Source organism: Aplidium turbinatum, chromosome 6 (genome assembly GCF_918807975.1).
Source record: "Aplidium turbinatum chromosome 6, kaAplTurb1.1, whole genome shotgun sequence".
In the NCBI taxonomy this organism is placed as follows: Eukaryota; Metazoa; Chordata; class Ascidiacea; order Aplousobranchia; family Polyclinidae; genus Aplidium; species Aplidium turbinatum.
In genome coordinates this window covers 3,819,452-3,841,565 of record NC_137477.1, presented here as the reverse complement: position 1 = coordinate 3,841,565, position 22,114 = coordinate 3,819,452, and the positions used below count along the sequence as shown (strand labels likewise).

The 22,114-nt window shown below is 37.9% G+C and overlaps 1 protein-coding gene across 1 annotated transcript; it reads left to right on the top strand.

Moving 5' to 3' along the window:
* The first annotated feature begins 1,704 nt into the window (after positions 1 to 1,704).
* LOC145772813 (uncharacterized) lies at positions 1,705 to 21,051 on the top strand. Its single transcript, XM_082584694.1, has 13 exons — positions 1,705 to 1,727; positions 4,763 to 4,961; positions 7,117 to 7,230; positions 7,813 to 8,043; positions 10,556 to 10,786; positions 10,963 to 11,193; positions 14,841 to 15,071; positions 15,252 to 15,482; positions 16,209 to 16,397; positions 17,799 to 17,939; positions 18,427 to 18,625; positions 19,178 to 19,275; positions 20,167 to 21,051. Exons 2-13 carry the CDS (start codon positions 4,775 to 4,777, stop codon positions 20,481 to 20,483), a joined length of 2,400 nt encoding a protein of 799 aa, XP_082440820.1. The 5' UTR covers positions 1,705 to 1,727; positions 4,763 to 4,774; the 3' UTR covers positions 20,484 to 21,051.
* The last annotated feature ends 1,063 nt before the right edge of the window (positions 21,052 to 22,114 follow it).

Sequence of the window (22,114 nt, the reverse complement as noted above, 5' to 3'; positions counted from 1 at the left end):
AAACTGTTAAGTTATTAGATTAAATTGAAGTGTTCAAATAGCTGTTTTAAGTGGCTTGCGATATTGGCGCCACAGCATTACCGTAGTGATCTCTGTGAGAAACAAAAGCATTGTCAACGTGTTTGTAACGACATAGTGCGAACACGGTGAAACTTCGCAGTCGAGTTTCTACACCAAAGATGAAGCTTTATAGAAAACAAAAATGTATATATTTTATTGCGGGATTTTTATTTGGTAAGTATGCCACTAATTATTAATTTTACTCATTCAATTTTTAGAATTATCAGTTTAGTTTGCAAAAATCCAATATAAAAATATTAAATTTCCAGATATTATAAAGATCTTGGTAAAGATTGTTATATTTTCGCTATGTTACTTTGGTGCGATTGGAATGTTAGTTGGTGATTTGACTAAACAAAGCAGAAATGTTTGATTAATATTCAAACTTGAAAAAATATATTGGAAACTTCTTAAACTTAAATTTAAAAAAAAAAATCCTTTCCGCAATCGAAATGACCTGCAATGCTTTGATTCACAACGTTTTGTATACAGAAAATAAACAAAACAAATAGACGGAGGTAGTTTAAGATTTCGTTAATACATATGTTATACAATCTACGATAATACAACCAATCACGGAATCTAACTGCTTACCTTGGTTACAAATCCGCTTTTTTGCAAATTGAACCAATGTGGCTTGGTTAAGAGTTAGTTGAAAACTTCATTGTCTTTTCAAAATTTTCTTTACAACAACTTTCCATCGTAGAGGAATTTCAGACCATAGAGAGTGATGCACACTACATTGAGTCAAAAAATTATTGTTTTCGCATCCAAAAATAATTTGTTAAGGGCAAGGTAGGCCTACACATTACTGTAGCTTGGTGAAGAAGCTTAATAAAGTAAGAAGGATTTTACTGCAAAACATGTTGTGATGGATGAGTTTAGCTTCAATTTGTTTTTAAAACATTCTTTATTTTCAACGTGAAGAAAGGCAAGGAATATTTTCAGAAGACAATTTTTTGCATTTTTTTTTTGTGTGAAAAAATAATAGAAAATTGCGGTACAAGTATTTTTATTGCGGTAACAAACATACTATTTGTCAAATAGTTCACAAATATAGGCCATTCAACTATGTACAATATTTGCTTTTGGTTAAGTGTATTGCTCCTTAATAAACACAACAAAAAGTATAGCAAGTCATTGTAACGTTCTCCACTTTAAAGCCGTCCTCCCAAAACTAACAAGCTTGATTCTGAAACTTTAAACGCTTGAATCAAACAGCGGTTGGTCGCAGCAAGCAAAATAAGCTTTCGCTGCGCCATTGTTAGAATCCGAAATAAGAAGCAGAAGAGCGTGCGAGAAATATGAGAAATGTAGAATACAACATTTTTCATGACTGATAATAGTTTCTACAATGTGCTTAGTGTTGAAGTAACTTTCAATGTGTCATTTTTACAATTTTTACAATTTTACAACATTAAATGATGTTTAAAACTCATTGCTTGCCCACAATTTGTAATAAAAGCCAAAAGAAAACTTTTTTTGTCGTTTTAGCTGGTCATGTGATGTCACAAAGCTCCTCTGATGATGATCCAGTATTCTCTGCTTGTGGTGGTGAAATTAGCACTGATCGAGGCATTATTACGTCACCAAATTATCCGGGAAACTACCCTAATAACATGCTGTGTACCTGGACAATAAATACTGAAGTCAACGTTAACGTAGAGGTATCGTCTACACTATGCCAGCGTAAACGTAATAACAAAATCAAAGAGATTGCAACACAATGCTCTTCAACAGGGGTTCCGTGGAACCTAGTGAGGTTCTGTGAGTTTAAAAGGTTTCACGATGGTTCCTTATTTGTGATGGAAATTTATTTCTTGCCTTAGTATGTTAATGCGCCATTCTAAATTTTTAGATCACCGTACCGCATTCACACGTCTAGTAGGCCAGTTAGTTAAACAAAGTGCTGAGTGCAGTCAATAGCCGAAAACGAAAGATTGATAGTTTTTGCGTCACTTGTTCGTTGTTGTGCTGTTAACTAGAATACTAGATCGTTATTGCTTTAATTTAGTTAGTATGGGTTCCGTGACAAACGCAAATGTAAATTTGGGGTTCTGCGATGACTAAAAGGTTGAAAAGCGTTGTAATAAAATCAACCTTAGGAAAACGTCAACACTAAATTTACAGATGAGAAACAAGCGTCAACTGAATCTACCCAAGAAAACCTACATCTCGTATGATACGAATTAAGCCAGAAAGTCAGTCTTTGTCACTTAAACGTTAAATACATCTGTAGCAGAGGTCTGCAGACGTTGAATCTAAGCAAAAGAGGGCCAATTTTTACCAAAAAAAATCTCTAAAAATCTTTATGCCAAAATCATAAACTTTTTTGCCAAGACATACCGATCCTAGTGTAGTTTTGCGATGTTATTCTTCATTGCTATGCTTTTTGCGTGTGAAGGAAAACTCTTAGCCAAACGTTTTCACTGTTTAGTGTGAATACATGTTCAATAAACCAGGAGTGGGCGTAATCTATGTCAACAATAACTCAGAAGTGTCAGCTAAAAAGTGTTGAAGTAGTCTACTTGTATCACTAAGTTTCGTCATGAAAAAACGTATACACTTTCGCAGATTTCCTTTGACGTGATTAATATAGAAAGGTCTATAAATTGCCAGTACGACTATCTTGTCGTACAGTTTAATGATGGAGTTGAACAAAAAGTTTGTGGCAACACTGCCGAAACAAATCCTATGCAAGGCCCAATGCCGGCAACCTTGGAGTTTAGGTCTGATGCTTCGGTTGGAAGGAGAGGATTTTCTTTAACATTCCAAGGTTATTTCAATTCCCACTAGCAAAATGATAACGCATGCTGGGTTTTCTTATTCTGATTGGTAGGAATGGTAGTCTGTTTCAATGCGTAAATGTTCCTTTTTGACATTGTTTCAACGTAGTCTCGCGTTATAGCATAAACAATGTTCGTAGCAGATTAGCGCGTGGTTGTTACCAGTAGCAGTAGTTGATTATAGTTTCTTCGCTTCATAACGTAGATTCATAACGTATTACGTAATACGCATACGTAATACGTAATACACAATACGTATTACGTATTACGTTCATAACGTGTTACGTAGAACTAATACTTAAAACCATTTTATAGCCCAGAAGGTTGCTTGTACATTGCGCACTCTTCGCACATGTGTGAGTGTAGACTGTACAGTGTACACTCATCGCTGGTTACGGTAAGTAAAACTTCGATTCCAGGTCAAATCTCCCAAAAACTTAAAAAGTTGGCACCAGTTGTAGCCTATTTTATCTTCCACTAAGAAAGGAAGACATAATTTGAGGTCTTAGTGAGCTTATATATTGCTTTTATTTTTTAAATCAAATATAGTTATTACTATCTAATTCTAAACCCTTGACAGCCTGTTTCACCTAAAAGGAGAATCATTTTTTATGCATTTTGTTCATTGGTTGATGAAACAAATTCGAGAAAAACATTTTATGATTCGTTGTGGTTCTAATATGGGAAAACCCAGTCGATAACGAAAGTTTTAATCTCAAAGTAAAACTAGAAAAAACAACAAGATAAGTTTCAAAGTTAACATGTTGAGATGATAGCTATACGGAATACTAAAATGTCTGGGTGTTCATCAGGACAATTATTGTTTCTAGCGCTAGTTAAAACGTTCATCTGACGAAAGTAAAAGTATAAGAGCAACAGGTTGATTTATTACTTCACTGACGTTTCGCGCACCATGGCAATGCGCATTCTCAGAGGGTATATCATACAAAATAAAATTTACAAAGTTATATACTGCAGTGCGGTTGAAGGCAACAAAAATAAAGCACAGGTGGAAAATGGAAACGATATTGTGATATAAATTTAATTTCGGCTGGAATTTCTGTTGGTTTCCACTAAGGTAAAGGTGAGTCCCATACTTGATCCAAGCATCGAGGGATGAGAAGACAAGGTTTTCATTATACTAAGCCTTCGGCACTAATGAGAGTAGGGTGGCCAGTTCCTTTCTCTCGGCCGCCTTTCCTTCAGCAACTACGCCCACCCAATTTATTACACCCTGAGTAGAGATGAGCGGTGTTTGTCACCAACCAGCTTAAGCCGGGAATCGAACCAGGATTGCATAATTGGAAAGCGAGCGTCTTATCCGCTGCGCCATCCCACCGCCACGGTGGTTTCCACTGCTTCGACTTTATGTTTAATATTGGAAGTTTTTACGTAGTTTAACGTGGAAAATAACCACATCGTTTGGCCAACCTTTAAAATAATGTGTACAACAGTGTTTCTCATCAACCGCCACTGAAATTACCCCTCCTTAAGATTTATTGCTGGAACTTCCTGCGGGTATGTACACTCCTGATCCCATTTATTAGCCAAAGCTTCATCTGAACTGGCTCAGCATACTAAGACGACAGCAAAAAAGTTCCTGAGTTTGCTTTGTCGATAGTAGGGGCGTGTTCTCAGATGCAATGGATCTGCACAGTGCACACATCCGGGCCAAGCCTCTTTTGGAAATTTTACCCATAGGCCTACCTGGTTTCCAGGTAGCCTACATGCTGCTGCTTTGGGCCATAGCAGCCATTGAGGATTATTGAAATTAAGGGGTAACTTTACACCAACACATAACACCAAACAAGCAACTTGATAGACTTCTGTTGGGTAAATATTCTCATACGCAAGAGTAGAAATATTTTTACATTATGTTGTGTAGATTTATATCAACAGATTTGCACTTGTTGCAGATTTCTTTTGAGATGATTCAAATGGAGGTTAGTGCAAATTGCATTGACTATCTTGCTGTGAAATTTCGTGGTGGAACTGAGCAAAGAATTTGCGTTAATTCTAGCAAGACGAACACGCTGCAAGGACGAATGCCGGTTGCTTTAACTTTTCATTCAGATGTGTCAAATAGCAGAAATGGATTTTCTTTGACGTTTAAAGGTTATTTCAATAATATGATAATGCATGACATGACCACCAACTTTTGGTTAACTGATTTTCTTTATTATACAACTTTGGTAAAGAGTAGACTTTCTTCAACCATAGACAGATAAAACCAAGCAACCACATGGCATTTAACATGACACATTAAGTGAACATAAATTTTCTTTATATCATTGCCACTTGTTGAAAAGTCTATTTGTTATTTTACTGCAGCGAAAGTGATTCATGTCACTCTGTCTGCTGTCATGGAGCTTAGTTTTACCAGTTTTTTTTTTTTTCTTCTTGGACTGGACAAAAGCGGGTTGATAGTACGAGTGTCAAAGACAAAAAACATGTTTAACGTAGAGGTCAAAATCACCACCGCTAGATTTATAGTCTGACGTTCTTCCAACTGAACTAGCCTTATAATGAGCTTCGAACTTGCGAGTCCATGGAAGAATATAAAAAAGGAAGTTGCAGAACCACCCAGGGTTTCCTTGGCAATGAAATTTAAGGATGTACGTTTTTACAATTGGCCTAATTATACTGGGATCTAAGGTGAATATTCACAGAGATGTACGTTACGTATACGCCGTAGACTTGTGGCGTAGACTTATTGTTTACGCTAACGCTTCCGGCCACATTTTTTGGATAGTTTGCGCTTGAGGCTACGCCGTATAGTTTTTGCGGTTTTTTAGCGCATAGCGTCAACGCATACTTTTAATGTCTTTTTTTCGCTACAACACGCCAATACCTTCCAGCGCTGCAATTGAAAGAATGTTTTCTATGGGCAAAAACATATTGAAGCCAAAACGCTGCAAAATGTCAGATGAACACTTTCAGATGCTTGTGTTTCTTTGTGGAAATTCAAACTAAAACTTGTTTATTTCGAGTGGTTTATACCGTATCAATGTTTGGCACCTAGCAAACAAAATGAGTTTACGCTAGTGTATGCGCTGACGCCGACGCCGCCAACTTTTTTCACAAGTTACGTTGACGCATACGGCGTATGATTTTTCGAACGTTTGCGTTTGCGCTGACGGCGTCAATATTTTTTGTATGCGCGTACATCACTGTACATCAATTTGGATCAGTAGCGTTGACAGGGGAGTCCAGTGGGTACTTTTGGACCCGCGCCTGGAATGATTTTAGGGGCCCGTAATATTTTCAAGGGGCTTGGAAACTTGAAGAAACTACTTCATATTTATTGGATACAGTGCATTTTTCTTAAAAGTATCTTAATTTGTTGCCGAGGATTTCATTAGTACCGGGTCCAAATTCCCCTCTCAATAGGCCTGATTGGAATGCATACATAATCTTGTTGGAATAAGATCATCACTACTACATCCACTTCAATGGAGAGTATGACTTTTATCTCCCTGAAACAATTGTTGAAAAAGATTTTATTCTGACTTTCAAAGATTATTGTAATGGCATGATGGTGCATGACACTACACTTGACACGGCAACACTTTTTTGTTGCTTAGTTTCCTTCACACTATTAACACTTGAGAAGTCTTTTTAGCTTTTTATCACACCAAAAGTATCTTGATATACTTTTTTTGTCATGGGCCTGAGTTTTTTTAAGTTTTGAACTTACCCCGACGAGGACGATGATGAAAAGTCCCGAAAATGGGAATGCTAACTTAGGGCACAAATTCACGACCATTACATTAATAATCCGACGCTCTAACTATAGAGCTAGCCATGCGACAAGACTCCAACGGGATTCGAACTTGCCACTCCATTGATGAACATTGAAATCGAATCCGTACAGTTACTTTCAGTTTTCTTAGTTTTTTAACAACTGTAGGCTATAATGCACGGCATCTTGCGGCAATTAAACCATCACCACTTTGTATATTTTTGGGTAGAGCATGTTTTATATCCCTTGAATCAATTGTTGTGGCTAAAACACTTGTTAGAATTATTAGTGAGCAAACACCTCTTACTTGCATGCGTAGACTTTAATTGATCAGTAAACTTATAATGATTAACCTAACCAGCGTAGACTGAGAGGTTAGTTACTAGTTACTATAATCAAATCAAACATTTCTTTTTTGAAATTCTAAGACCTTTTTGCAGAACAGTAGGCCAAGATAGACCTCTTTATATACCACAAACCATGACTTCTCTGTCAATTGCACTGTCATAAAGTGCTGTTATTATGCAGTTATCTCTCCTTGCTTATCCGATCCTTGCCAAAATGGAGCAACTTGTAACTATGGAAGTGACTTTTACACGTGTTTGTGCGTGGACGGTTGGGAAGGAGTGAATTGTGAAACAAGTAGGCCTCAAATCGTGAGAATTGGAAATCGATTGTGCTTTAATTTTACACAATAAAATTTAAAAATTTATTGCTGCTATAAACTACACGAGTAGCCTAAAGCAATTTTGTGCATTTTTGTATTACAACAAATAGGTTAACTGCAACCAAGCTACTCTCCATTGTATCGAAAGCATCGTTTTTAAAGTAGGCAACATAGAATTCTTGAGGCTGTCCCAGTTGAAAACGTCATTGCTCATGAGCCTACCTCACAGGAGGCGGTTTTTAACCTTTCTTGCTTGTGACTTATTACAACAGTAAAAAGTGAGTGATCGCCCTTGAGTTCATCACGACAAGAATTTTTAGCTTTATTACGCTATCAGTTTATTAAAGTTTGCTTATAAAGTCGTGTTTTTGAACCTTGAATGTTATAAATCTAACAATTTTTGTTTTATCTTGTGTGTTGAAGTGGTAAATCAAGTTTCATACAGCTTTCATTCTGTCAAGCTTGCGGTGCATTGAAAATAGCGCCATGGCCCACCCCACTGGGTTAGGGCCCATCGGTTGAAAGTCACTGCTCCAGCGCATTGTTTTACACAACAGACATAAACGAATGCATTCCCCTATCATGCCAAAACGGAGGCACTTGCACTGACGACATCAATGACTTCGTTTGCACATGCGCGCGTGGATTTTCTGGACCAACTTGTGACGTCATAAACGATTATTGTTTTCTGAACAGTCCTTGTATGAATAGAGGAACTTGTACAAACAACAATCAATCATATGATTGTGGTTGTCCTGCTGGCTACACTGGGTTGAATTGTGAGACAGGTGAGTTCAATTTCTTACTTGTTCATTAAGTTTCTTATACATTAAATAAAAATCCTTTTCCATTTTCTTTTTTTCTTTAAGAGATTGATCATACTTAAATAGAGTAAAACGTAAACTAAAAATTTATTGCGTTGATATGCATGATTTTTTTTTTTTGGAATTGCAATCGTAAAACTTAAGACGAACTTCAAGGGGAAAAATTATTGAAAACAGCCTTATAATGTGGCCCGTTAAAATTCACAATAATCACGAATATTAAAATTTGACTTTTATATCTAAACATGTTGACACCTCCGAATTATATTAATTAAATACCTTAAATTTAGATGTCCTGCTACAAGAAGTGTCACAATGCCCTGACATGTAGTTTCTAGACTGCTTGAAGCATAACTCAACATTTTTGAATCGAAACAAGACAAAACAAAAACTTCCAATAATGTTTGTCATGTCGAAATTTATGAACAAATCTATGCTTTCTAAATTTGTGATAACGCACGTACTTCATACAAAAGTTGAACTCAATACCATTTGAACTCAATAAATTTTGTCGTAATAACAAAAACTTCCGTAAGACCTAAATTACAAAAACAGCTTTTTTCAATTTTGTGCATTTAAATTTGTTTCGCGTTTTCACAAAAAGTATGGTATCTCTAGCTGCTTTATTCTTCGAGATATGAATTTCTTAAAAGTGTAGTACAACTACTTCAGGTTTCTTAAAAGTGTTGAATGTCTTCATATACGGCAGTTTTAGCTTCTTTTTTTTGGGGCTTTTTGTAGAGTTAGATCAGTTTTATGAAATTACCAAATAAACAATTTGTTCTATGAAGCTAAAAGAAGAACTGTTTCAGCGAATGGTAATTGTAACTACAAACGCTTAAGATGTTATTCGAAAACATTACAAGACAAAAGAGAGGTCCTGTTCAGCCTACCTTGTACTGGCAACATGGAAATATTGATCAACAAAGACGATGCATTTACATCAATGCGATGAAGAAGAACGATATGCCACTTAAAGCAATAAAAGCGGATTTAAGCTCTAAGAGAAATATCACGCTGAAGTATTAATTTAGTCTTGAAAACTTTGAAGTATAAAGGGGTAAAATATATTTTTCAATACACTTTCTATCAGTGAAAAAACTGTGACCACAGCATTGCAAAACAAAGATTGGTGATGATCTTCTTCCATGAACCACTTCTAAGCGTAGAAATGTATGTTTAGGCTTACTGCTGTCAGAACCTATGAGAGAACCAATTATAAACATATCAATTCTCTCAGTGATTTCAAGCTACACAGTAGGATTCTGAGTTCGTATATTTTCTGTCTACTCTTAAGTGTGGCTAACACCTGTATATCAGTGACGATCGGTGAGGGAAAGCAAGGAAAGCAGTGCTTACCTTAGCAAAAACTATGCAAATTATAATGACTGAATTCTAGGTTTAACTTATTATTTTTATCACGTCTATTTTAACTTGAAAATTACTGTATTCGTGAGTACTCGTAACGCTTGTAAGTAGTCTAAGTCCTCACCAAACCGCATGTCTTGCCTATAAATGCCAATTGACGCAAACGCTTCTGTCAGAAACAATCACTGAGGCTCCAGGTAAGCAACTATCAAACTTGCTTTCCCAGATTCAAAAATGTCAAAAAACGCCTTCGTTTTAACCAATCCTCACCCGTTTTGCAAAACGTCACCAGCTGCTTAGCCAATCAGATGTATTATGGTTATGGTAGGTTAGTTGTGCTTTCCCAGTGACGTCAATGCGTACATTCGCTAGAGCGACTAGACTAACTCGTCAGAATGGTATCTCGTCACGGTACACGCACAGCATCATAATGCCAAAAAGCTTGTTGCTGTTTTTTGATGTCTCCTCGCTATGTACTTTAGCCTACTGTACTAGCTTTCATAGTCATGCCTTTGCCCTTTTTACAGCGTTGATATAACGTTACTTCGCCAATGAACGTTCAGGTGCGGATGCAATATTTGGTTTGTTAAGCTTCTATATGCAGGAGGCAAACTTATCCAGCTTTTTGTACAAATTGCTTGCGGTTGTAATGTTTAGGCCTAAGTGTTAGTTTTTGTAGTGTAGAGTTAACTGAATATCTGAGAATGAACATTCATGACGAATTAAACATTTAGACAACTATTATTCCATGTCTAACACAGGATTTTGGTCCTGCAACGTTAAAATTAAGATTGTTCATGACTTCTAAACATTAAATGGATGTATGATCACGACATAGGCGAAGTACAATTTGACAGATTTTTATTTTTGATTTGTTTTGGAAATGCTCTCAGAGCGCACCAAATTGGAAGTGTTTTTCAAAAACTTCTGGGGGAGGCCCCCCAGACCCCCCGCTGGAAGTGTTGCCTTCGGCAACACGCCTTCGGGCTTCGCCCGACGGTTACGCCCTTCGTGCCTACTACCTTGCTGCAGCATATTTCCAAGTTGCTTTCCCAACGGTTTAAGCCACCGAACGTCACTGCTGTATATACATCCTTGCCTACAACAGATATTAACGACTGCCTGTCAGCACCATGCCAAAACGGTGGCACTTGCACTGACAACATCAATGCCTTCGTTTGCACATGCGCGCGTGGATTTTCTGGAACAACTTGTGAAGTCATAAACGACTATTGTTTTCTGAACAGTCCTTGTATGAATGGAGGAACTTGTACAAACAACAACCAATCATATGATTGTGGTTGTCTTGCTGGCTACACTGGGTTAAATTGTGAGACAGGTGAGATTAAATTCATCCCATTTCTTGTTGATAACGTTATATTTTCAGTTTTTTTTTTCTTCAAAACAAGCTTTGAAGACGATAAAGGAAGATTTTTCAAAAATAAATACCAAGACAGAAATGCTTCTGCAGAAATGGCACCTTTTTGTAATCTATAGAAATTTTTACACCAACAGACACAAACGACTGCCTGTCAGCACCATGCCAAAACGGCGGCACTTGCACTGACGGCATCAATGCCTTCGTTTGCACATGCGCGCGTGGATTTTCTGGGCCAAATTGTGACATCATAAACGATTATTGTTTTCTAAACAGTCCTTGTATAAATGGAGGAACTTGTACAAACAACAATCAATCATATGATTGTGGTTGTCTTGCTGGCTATACTGGGTTGAATTGTGAGACAGGTGAGTTTAACTACTGAATTCTTTATTAAGTTTTTTTTTTGTGTATAAATGAAAACCTTACCCATGATAAAGCAGATTGGCTTTATAATGCTTGGAATTCCGGAATGTTAGTGAAACTGTTGCTGAAAGAACTTTCAAATCAAAATGAAACGACTCTGGCAAATCCATATTTGACACAAATAACCTTGCGTTTTTTGCTAAACATGGTAGGCTATTGGTTACTGGCCTTAGTCTGCACAAAGCACTGTACAAGAACTGGGTGAAAAATATTGAATATTTTTCTATTGGTAAAGCCTCTGCAACGTCTGAAAGCTTAATCCTCACTCAAGGACAGGTCGATTGCGAAAAAACACTGTTTGAATTATTTCTGTCAAAGAAAAGTTGAACACAATACACTGGATTTTCAGACGTCACGTGACCCCCCGAGAATGGCTTGCAACCCCAGGTTAAAAACACTGCAACAGCAGAACAAAATCAAAGAGCGTCGTTTGCAAGAGTGAAAAAGTGAAACTCACATACATGCAGACAGCAACTCACATACTTGGAGCGTGGTCAATTGATGAATGCGCCTGCGCAGTGCTTTTGTTAACCGTATCTGTCACTGCTTCCTTTTTGCGTCAAGAGTTACTGGCCGAGACCACCAGGTCTACGTCTCTCTTATTGCTAATTACTCCGTCGGCTTATATCAAATAACAACGGGAAAAAGTATGCCGTTGGTCAAAAGCCTTATCTATCACTTCAATCAATTTATTTTCCAAAATATATTCGTGATTGTGTATTTTAGGTAGAAAAGGTGATAAAGACTCGGTTTTTGACCTATTTTCGCCATTTCTTGGTCAAATTTCTCAGTTCACATTTTATTTTGAAAGTCTTCTTGCATAGAACACAGAATTTCATCAATTTTATTTTTCCGTTTCTGTACAAACAGTATTCCATGCACTTTTTGCACTACAAAGCAATTTGCGCAAATAATAAATTACCTTTCTAATCATTGTCTGCCAGCAAAGAATGACTCATATCGCGTCAAAGACCAACTCCCTACCCAGACAGCAAAATCGACATTGAATCAATGTAAAAATGACGGATTTTGCTGCCTGGGTAGAGAATGAAATTTTAGCCCCGCCGACAAACACAAAATGAAACCGCACGCTAATAGTAAACTGTCAATCAAGCTATTGAATATCAGGAAATTTCTTGCATTTCATAACTGGCTGTGACAAAAGGTTTATTGTGAACTTCACAATTATCCGATACCAACATAATCGGGATTAAAAGTTGGGGCAAAAAAAAAAAGTAAAAGTCAAGAAATCTCAGGTTTCTAGCGTCACTGCTTCTATGTGAAATTGCTGAATTAGCAGAGGGCGAGACCATAAGGTCTACGCCAGTAACAGATACGGTTAAGCAATCAAGTGTCCAACTCCCCAAAATCTACTAGTTCTTCTTACCTAAAGTCAACACCTACACCCACGACCTGCCAACCACGGTCTCCGCAAAATACGCTTATGCGGACGATCTGGCAATTCTCCACTCCACAAAGTCGTGGGAAAATCTAGAAGACACCTTGAGCCAGGACATGCAAACAATCTCAGCTTATCTCCAGAACTGGCGACTGAAACTCAGCGAAACCAAAACTGTGGCGGCAGCTTTCCACCTACACAATCGGGAAGCTGATCGTGAGCTACATGTCCACAACAACGGAAAACCTCTGTCCTTCTGCCCCGAGCCAAGGTATCTTGGGGTGACATTAGACAGATCGCTCACATACCGCCACCATTTGGTGTCACTGCGCAAGAAACTGACATCCCGCGCTGCATTACTGAAGCGCCTGGCAGGCTCTAGCTGGGGGGCGAGGGCTGACACTTTGCGAATAGCAGCCTTAGCCCTTGTCTACTCTTCAGCAGAGTACTGTGCACCTGTCTGGTGCCGCAGTGCTCACTGCCACAACATCGACACTGCCATAAACAGCGCCCTGCGCACAGTGACCGGATGCCTGCGTCCCACACCATTGGACAATCTCCCCATTCTCGCTGGCATCCAACCTGCTGAGCTTCGTCGCGAAGAAGCCACTCTGTCCCTCGGTCGACGGGCACTGGAGCCTAATCATCTTCTCCACCACAAGATCTCTGCCTTCCCAAACGGACACCCCCGCCGACTGAAATCAAGACACCCATTCGTGCCAGCCGCTCGGCTTCTGATCAACGAAGCTGACGAACAAGACATCTCTGCGGCTACTTGGGCGGACCATAAATGGCATTCTGAATGGAGGTCAAGCACCACCAGACTCCATTCATTCATCCCCGACGCCGACACACGCCCCATCGGCCTGACACTACAGAGACAGGCATGGGTGCGCCTCAACCGTCTCCGTACGGGCGTCGGGCTTTTCCGCTCAACCATGCACCAATGGGGAATGGCTTCTTCCTCCTCCTGTGAATGTGGTGCCGAGGAACAGACCGCAGACCACATCATCAATGACTGTACCATCTTCAAGCCACCTAACGGAGTGGAAGGTCTGCGCGTCATGGATGATGAAACTAAAGACTGGCTGCTCTCTAGCAGCCTTCCAGTGTAGTCCGGGAACATCGTGAATCTGGGGTGGTAAAAGGATAGACCCTCGGCCCCAGAAGCTCAGACGACGACGACGACGACGACCTAAAGTCAACTTTTTAAATAGGATTATTGCAGGCCGCTTTGTTTCGGCAACACTTAATGCTAAAATAACTGGAAGCAGTTGAGTCGATAATCGATCACCATGTTTCATTTTGCGCCCATTGCGACAACATACAGCAGCCTACACTGCGATTACAAATGCGATACAACAGACAACCGAAACCAGCAAAGTGACATATTAGTGTCATCAAGTCTGCTGCTCCCCTTATATTGGCATGCTATTAAGTGTCATACCCGAGGCCTAGACACAGCCGCGTGCTCTGGAGCTGGGTCGAACCCACATCTTTTCGAACGCACAGCACAAGTTCTCACAAATCGGCCACGCAAGCCAGCTCTTTGCTGCTTTTAGCTGTCTTTTATGTTGCATCTCTAATTCACAATGTAACCTTTTTGGTACAGTCGGAATAGGTGTAAAACAAAATATGGAGATCGTGATCATGTTATTTGCACGTTATGTACCACGTAGTTCTATAGAGCCTGGTCTGCAGGATGAAGACAACAAGCAATGGCTATTGGCTAACCGACTTGTGTTCTGATATTTGATCCAATCTGCAAGAAAGAACTACTAAACAAAATGTATAACGCTAATCAACCCAACCTGTAAATACACATTATATATTTATTAATTTATATCAAATATACTAACTATTCACTTGAAAACGTTACCAGCCTGTTAAACCTTATTGGGATCATCAGAAAATGCTTATTCAAATAAGATTTTCTAATTTATTTAAAGGAAGTGATTTTAAACCCTCAGCTAAATAAAATGTTTGTAAATGTGTAGACTGCATCGCGATTGATGCAACGCTCACACAATAACGGGTGCTCAATTCAAATCACATCGATAATTTGTTACTAGTTCTTAATATTCGGATACAATAAACTTTCATCGGGGATAGTGAGTCTCAATATAATCGATGTAAACATTAGGCTACTAAGTTCGTAGCTGTATGTATTTACATTTTTAACACCAACAGATATGAATGAATGCCTGTCAGTACCATGCCAAAACGGCGGCACTTGCACTGACGACATCAGTGCCTTCGTTTGTACATGCGCGCGTGGATTTTTTGGACCAACTTGTGACGTCATAAACGATTATTGTTTTCTGAACAGTCCTTGTATGAATGGAGGAACTTGCACAAACAACAACCAATCATATGATTGTGGTTGTACTCCTGGCTATACTGGGTTTAATTGTGAAACAGGTGAGTTCAAGTTTAGGCGTCTTCTTGTTGATAATGAAACATTGTCAATTGTTTGTTTTTTTAAAGAAAACAAGCTTTAAAGACGATAAAGGAAGACTTTTTAAAGAGAAATATCAAGACAAAAATGCTTCTGCAAACATAACACCTTTTTGTAATCCATAGAAATTTTTACACCAACAGATACAAACGACTGCCTGTCAGTACCATGCCAAAACGGCGGCACTTGCATTGACAACATCAATGCCTTCGTTTGCACATGCGCGCGTGGATTTTCTGGGCCAAATTGTGACGTCATAAACGATTATTGTTTTCTGAACAGTCCTTGTATGAATGGAGGAACTTGTACAAACAACAATCAATCATATGATTGTGGTTGTCCTGCTGGCTATACTGGGTTGAATTGTGAGACAGGTGGGTTCAATTGTTTAACTTAAGTCGATTCGAAGATTTTTTTTGTTTTTTTCTAAAAATTGTTCAATAATAACTAAAAAAGAGTTTAAAAGAAAACTTAGCAAGTTTATTTGCCATGGTTAATAATAATATGTTATCATATAGCGTTGTAGGCATGTATTGTTTTCAGCTTTATAGAAAACAGACAGTGTCAGTGCAGCCGTGCGGAGACCAAACTGAGCAGATTGCATGTTGCAGTGCTAATTACTGTTGTGATGCAATTGTTTGATAGAAATAAATGAATGCGATTCAAATTCTTGTATGAATGGTGGAACATGTGAAGATAGGTTTAATGAATACCTTTGTGCATGCACACTGGGATTTAGCGGGACCAACTGCGAATTTGTTACGACTAATAAGGTTCTTTTCATAATACTTTACTAAAAGATGCAAGTATTTGTAATAAAAGTTTGTAATTTTTGAGGCTGCACCGTTTTCTTAGCCGACTGGTGAAAGACCCAATACAACACTCAGAGATGCCGGACACCGCTCAATAGCACGTGGCTGTGTGTCATACTTGAAAGTAGTGAAGGTTGGCTTCCTTGTCTGTTAGTTCTTTTCATAAAAATCTTCAACCACCGGATATAAACTATAAGCCTGGATACGACAAAAAAACTACAGCACTGCAATATAGAAATAAGTGTTTACTTTTGCTTTGACTCAGTGCAGACTAATTTTTATTTGCAGCTTCTCTAGTAACAATCTCTGCAAGAAGTACAGCCCCCCAAAGAAGTCCAGCAGAAGAGGCCATTTCACAACGATGCAGTAACTTTGAATGTCTAAACGGGGGAAGTTGTGTCATAATGAACCAAATCACGGAAGTCTGTCTCTGTTTGAGCGGTTTTGAAGGAGAAAGATGCCAAAACGATGTTTCATGTGAGAGCTTTAGCAATTTTTATTAAACCGTATTGAATATATTGTAAGTGGTTAAACGTTCACATGTTTTGAGGGGGAAAGATGTCAAAATTATATTTGTTGTGAGATTTTTTGCACTTTTAATGTCATAAACTTTATGATAATATTGTAAATGGTTAAAAACCTTCAGAGATTGTAGAAAGTGAAGGCTTAGTTCTCGCTTGCGAGGATAGCTATTGATTGAACATATCCAACTATCAGAATTATTTCTCTAACGTTGATTCAATGTCTGCAGACGTTGAATCAATGTAAAAAAACTAAATGTGGTGAGGTTGACATGCTCATCTGTCAACAATATTACTACGTTTGGCTCTAAATCAGAGTTTATTTTGCATTAACTTGTCATAATAGACTTTTACGGTGACTCAACATCTTAAGACGTTTCATAGAAGTAAAATGATCATTTTTAAACGAATTTAGTGCGTCTATATCACAAACCATAGCGTGTCGATGCCGTAGCGATAACATTGTTTCCATGTTGACTTTTTGTTGTGCCAACATTGTTCAGCGACTATTACCGATTTCATAGAAACAGCAAAAATATCAAGTATCTTTTACATTTTCTATAAGAATTAACGGCACCTTTCAAATCTGTATTAAAAACGTGTTTTACGCGACTTTGCTTTCGATTTAGTGCGCTGTAACCAATTAAATATAAGTATTCCATATATATCTTTTCGTCTTTCATGTATGAATTAACTTGGCGCCTTTCAAATATCTTATTACATTGCGTTAAGCCCAGCAATAACAACCATTCATTACATCATCATGACGCATGAAAGTGCGCGCGATCCCACAAAAAATGTTCTTGTAAGCACGCTTTCCTCCGTGACAATAGAAGCAGCATTCCATATTGTAATAGCATCACAACTATGAAATCAAAATGTATTAATTTAAAGAAAAAATACTACCTACAATTGGTGTAAGACACAGAAATTACAGATTTATTTCTCATATCAGCATAAGTTCAATATCATTAATCCATTTAACGTCATATGAAAAAACAACACATAATGACAGTGAAGATGCAGGCCAACGAATGTTTACTGTTGGCAGCTGCACGTGGTTTAACTTGGATTTTCTCATTTTTTACTGGCAACAAAGAGCTGTCATACCATTACAAGTCAGTAGAAAGTAAACAACATATCATAGAAAGTGTCCGTCAGACAGTAGCAGTAGCGGTAACCAAAATCTGAAAAATGTGACAAATCACGCCGCACCTCCAGGTAGTCATGCACACAGCATGGAAGAATACCCGATTGTGCCTCTATATTAGCGTATGGAAACTTCCTGTGTTATAAGCAGCGAGAACATAAGATATTGTGCAAGCAATAACGCTTTAAAACATTTCATATTTTCCAGATACCAATTACTTCATTGCTATGATCGCTGCTATCATGGTGTCTATTGTATGCTTGTTGCTCTTGGCTGTCATCTTGTGTTGTTTTTTGTACAAAAGAAATCCCACCAATGTTGTAGAACCGATACACCTTTCACAACACGGTAGCCTGCTGCTTTCTGTGTAAATGTTTTATTTCACAATTACATTTTTGATTTAATGATAAGTTTTGGTAGAAATTGTAGCGTTTCTTTTTAACAAGTTGCACCTTAGACTCTAAATAAGAAAATCATTTAGGATTTTCGATAAAACGCAATACTTCGGTCCATTTCTTGTTGTGTTTGTGTGCTGCAACACATTTTAAGACACTGATCGGTCACCAAATGGGATTCCATCAGTGTTGTGATCAACAGGACGTTGGTTCTAATCTTGATCCTGCTCGTTTAAAAACGTAGGATTAGTAGATTACTCATCAAGAAAGTATTGCTTAAATCAAAAGCTCATCATTAGCCTACGGATGCCTCAAAAAGCAAATAAAATATATTAAAAAGTAATCAGGCATGTTTTAAGTCTTTATGTTCATGTCAAAAAAACTCCAGCAACTCCACATTATAAAGAGTCAAACATAGATTTGAATTTGCTTATTCGCAGGAAATCCTGGCAACGAGAAATTCATGAAATCGAATGGAAATTCGTTACACCAGCATACAAATAAAATAACTCGTCGGAGCACAGAACCCAAAGACATCAAACCGGTAACTCTCTCTAAGAGAGAGAATACTGACTTCACTTTGCCTCATCAAGTTAAAAAGAATGGAGTGTTTGCAAAGCCCAGTTATTTTCACACACTGTAAGTTTTATGTTTGAGTATTTGCTATAATGATAGTTTTTACTCATTGTCGCTTGGCAACAGCTGAAGTTTTTGAGTGATAATTTTGTAGTGTCAATATTCTATCTGATTTCAAATGTCACCACTTTACTGACCTATTTATTGCCACTACGTTATACAAGAAAGAACATAATCGGTTCTGTTTTTAAAGTCTTTGTTATGACCCGACCTGGAATCGAACTGCTAGCTCGCTGTCTACTAGCACTAGAACCAACGATAACCACTCGGTCGCTGGGGTGGTCTTGTGTATCTGTGAGGAATCTTCTTGTTTTGAACTATTTTTAAGCATGAAAACGAAATGCCTAAGTTGAACAGTTCTTTTAATGATTCCTAACGCACAAACAGCAAAATAGAGAGTTTTTATGGTTTGTATTTTATCTTGTGCTTTTTACACCAATCGATGACTATGGTTTATAAAAACTAAGCTTTGTCAATAGCAGTTATACTTGTCAGTATTCAGTGCAAATAATGAACGCTGAACGAGTAAGCTTTAATTTATCATTTTTCGCACAGACCCAAAGCACTGCCAAAGCGAAATGAACATATTAGTCTCGATGCATTGCTATCAGTTTGCAACTTGCTTCAATCGAAGTCAACTCGGTCGTTACCAGGTGAGGCCCGGGTTATACGTATACTTGTCCAATTTATGCCCAAGCTTTCGTCGCTGTCGTCGTGTTGAGGCGTCGGAGGTTTATCCTTTTATCATGCCAGATTGACCTTTTTCCTGAAAGTGCCGAGAGGATACTATTGTATAACGCAGCCAGTCAGATGATCACATCATTCAAGATACGCGGACTTTCGTCTCCGTGGATGTGTAAAAGATGGCAACACTCGGCGATGATATCATGAGCGATCTACTCCTCAGCTCCACGCTCACAAGAAAAAGAAAAATAATATCTGTTGATGTACAGTTGTAATTTTTCATGGAGTTGCTGATGCCGACAGCCTATTTCTGTACTGTACCACTCCAATGTTGTCGATATTTTCCAGACAACTGAAATGCAACACGATATAGTTGCATGCCCAATGCTCCAGTTAGGAACAGTAAAATGAGCCCTATCGCTATGATTTATACCCTGACACTAAAATTATTCTTAATAGAGGCAGCGCAGACTAACAAGATTGCTAAGTTATTAAAGTAAACAACGATCATGCTACTGAAAGCGAAACTAGACCTATTGCATAGTTGAGTTAGTTGCACTTACAAATCCTGCAGCAGGTTACTATTCTATGGCCGAGTGGTTCGAGCGCTTGCACAACGTCGAGAGGATGTTGGTTCGACAAACCGCATTTTGGGCACTCCTGGCCTAGGCGTTAACACGTAATAACATGCTTAAAGGTGGACGCGTAAATTGGCTTCCTTGCCTATAAGTCCACTTAAACTAAGTCGTCAACCACCAACTTAGACATGAGCTAAAATACGACAGAAAAAGTAGATATAATTTATTTGTTACCACTTCCTTCATCTGTTACTATTACAGTATTCTTATTTTTGCTCACAGGAAACAACACCCAGACTGATATATCCATCCCACCAGAAGCAATGTCTGCTTTGTTAAAGCAATTTTCAACACCAGTTGACACCAGTGCTGAAAAGCAAAACAGAAACTTTCCTCCAGCAAGAAAACCGTTCTTCAGCCAACCGATGGAAAACATTCCTCATGTCTTTCCTAACTTTCACGGGAGGCAAATACCATCTCCATCAAATAAAGTCCCAAAATTTAAATATTACAATTATGTTGATCAGTATGAGGCCGCCGCAAAGAAGGGAAAAGCTTTTGTGCATTTGAAAAGGGAAAATGCGTTTATTTGTGAATAACCTAATGGTATAAAACAGGGATTCGAACTCGATTGACGTGTTTTAGAAATTGAGTTCACAACGTATTTATAATTCTGAGTTCAAGGTCGAATTCGTAACATTCACCTCTACACTCAACACGATGTAAAGCTTTCCGTGACCTCGTAAATATTTTTGGTACAAAGCAGAGTTTAATCGTATTTTAACATGAACTCTCTACAACTCCTTCAACAAAAACAAGACTTTTCAACCCAAACGCGATTGATGTGAGCAATTTTAAGATTTTAATTTTTTCAAGTTACTTTTTAGCACGCAAAAAAAATAGAAAAAAGATTGGTGAGTGCAAATTGTTGAATTGCTGTCGCACCACCGCAGCAAATACGTAGTGGACCCGCACTTACTTGAGAGTATATGTAGTCTTTTTGGAAAGGCAGGCGATGAAAGTGGACTTGACTCAAAATTTGGCGTCTTTGCCTACCCGTCCACTTTGTCTAAAATTTCAACCACAGAGCCTACGTCTGGATTCTAATATGATAGACTTTGCTCTTGTATATTTGCAAAAATAAACGAAATGGGGATGGGAATATCACATAGCCTTTTATAGAATCTATGTCATAGAATAGACACATAGTACGTATTCAATCTTGCAGTACTTTTACCTCAGTTTTTGAGCATTTTAATAAATACAGTATTACTCAATAGCGCAATTAAACCGTGACTGTTAATGAAATGAGATCCAACACACAAAAAATTCACATCACTCCTCGGAAATGTTATCTCGGGGGAAAGCCGTGTATTATGAACCCCCTAACAATAAACGTTCCTAATTTCACAACTTCAATGAAAATATGGACAATATTTACAGAACAGCAAGCTAACATGCATACCTATTCCCCATCAATATATTAGTATGTGATATTTTGCAGTAAAAACGTTATTTCAATTTTATTAATTTACCAAAAGAGTTCATATTACACAACCCTCTGTGTAATATGAACCCCTGTGATGTGTAATATGAACTGCTTTGAATCATTGCTGAATAGAGATGGATTGACTACACAAAAACTGCACTAAAGCAACCACATTACATGTGCAGCATAACAAAATTTATTACCGTACCATAAGGTTTTCAAATAATTTACACCAATTTTAGTAAACATGGAGTACATTTTAAATGTAAGCATTAAATTCACAAAAAGATAAGCAACATTAATCGAATGACGTGCACTGCATTGAGAATGCTGGTAAAATTGAAGTCTGAACCCCAGTTTACAGAACCCAGAACCACCCCAGTTTACAGAACCCCAGTTTACAAAAAATCATTACACCATCATAAAGCACTTGGTAATATGAACCTGCGTTCATATTACACATTCAGCTAGGGTTCATGTTACACACTTGTGGTGATTCCAGTTAAAATGCTGATACTCAACTAAATAATGCATTTTTTAAACAAAACTTGTTGTGATTTCCATCATCAAGTTTATTTGGGGGTATATTAATCAAAAAATTACAAGTCCATTGATATACTGATAAAAAAAACAACAATTTCTCCATCTGCAAAATAATATCACACAAGCTTTAAACCTTCATACCCCCAAAACTTCAGCAACACGCCAACTTTCAACAAGAACATTTCCGGTCGAATGACC

Bases quoted from the DNA above. Each gene is read 5' to 3' on its own strand.
- LOC145772813 (XM_082584694.1), top strand. From the start codon at position 4,775: ATGATTCAAATGGAGGTTAGTGCAAATTGCATTGACTATCTTGCTGTG. The intron at 10,787-10,962 runs GTGAGATTAAAT...TTACACCAACAG, and splicing joins TGGGTTAAATTGTGAGACAG to ACACAAACGACTGCCTGTCA. The intron at 18,626-19,177 runs GTAAGTTTTATG...TTTTTCGCACAG, and splicing joins CCCAGTTATTTTCACACACT to ACCCAAAGCACTGCCAAAGC.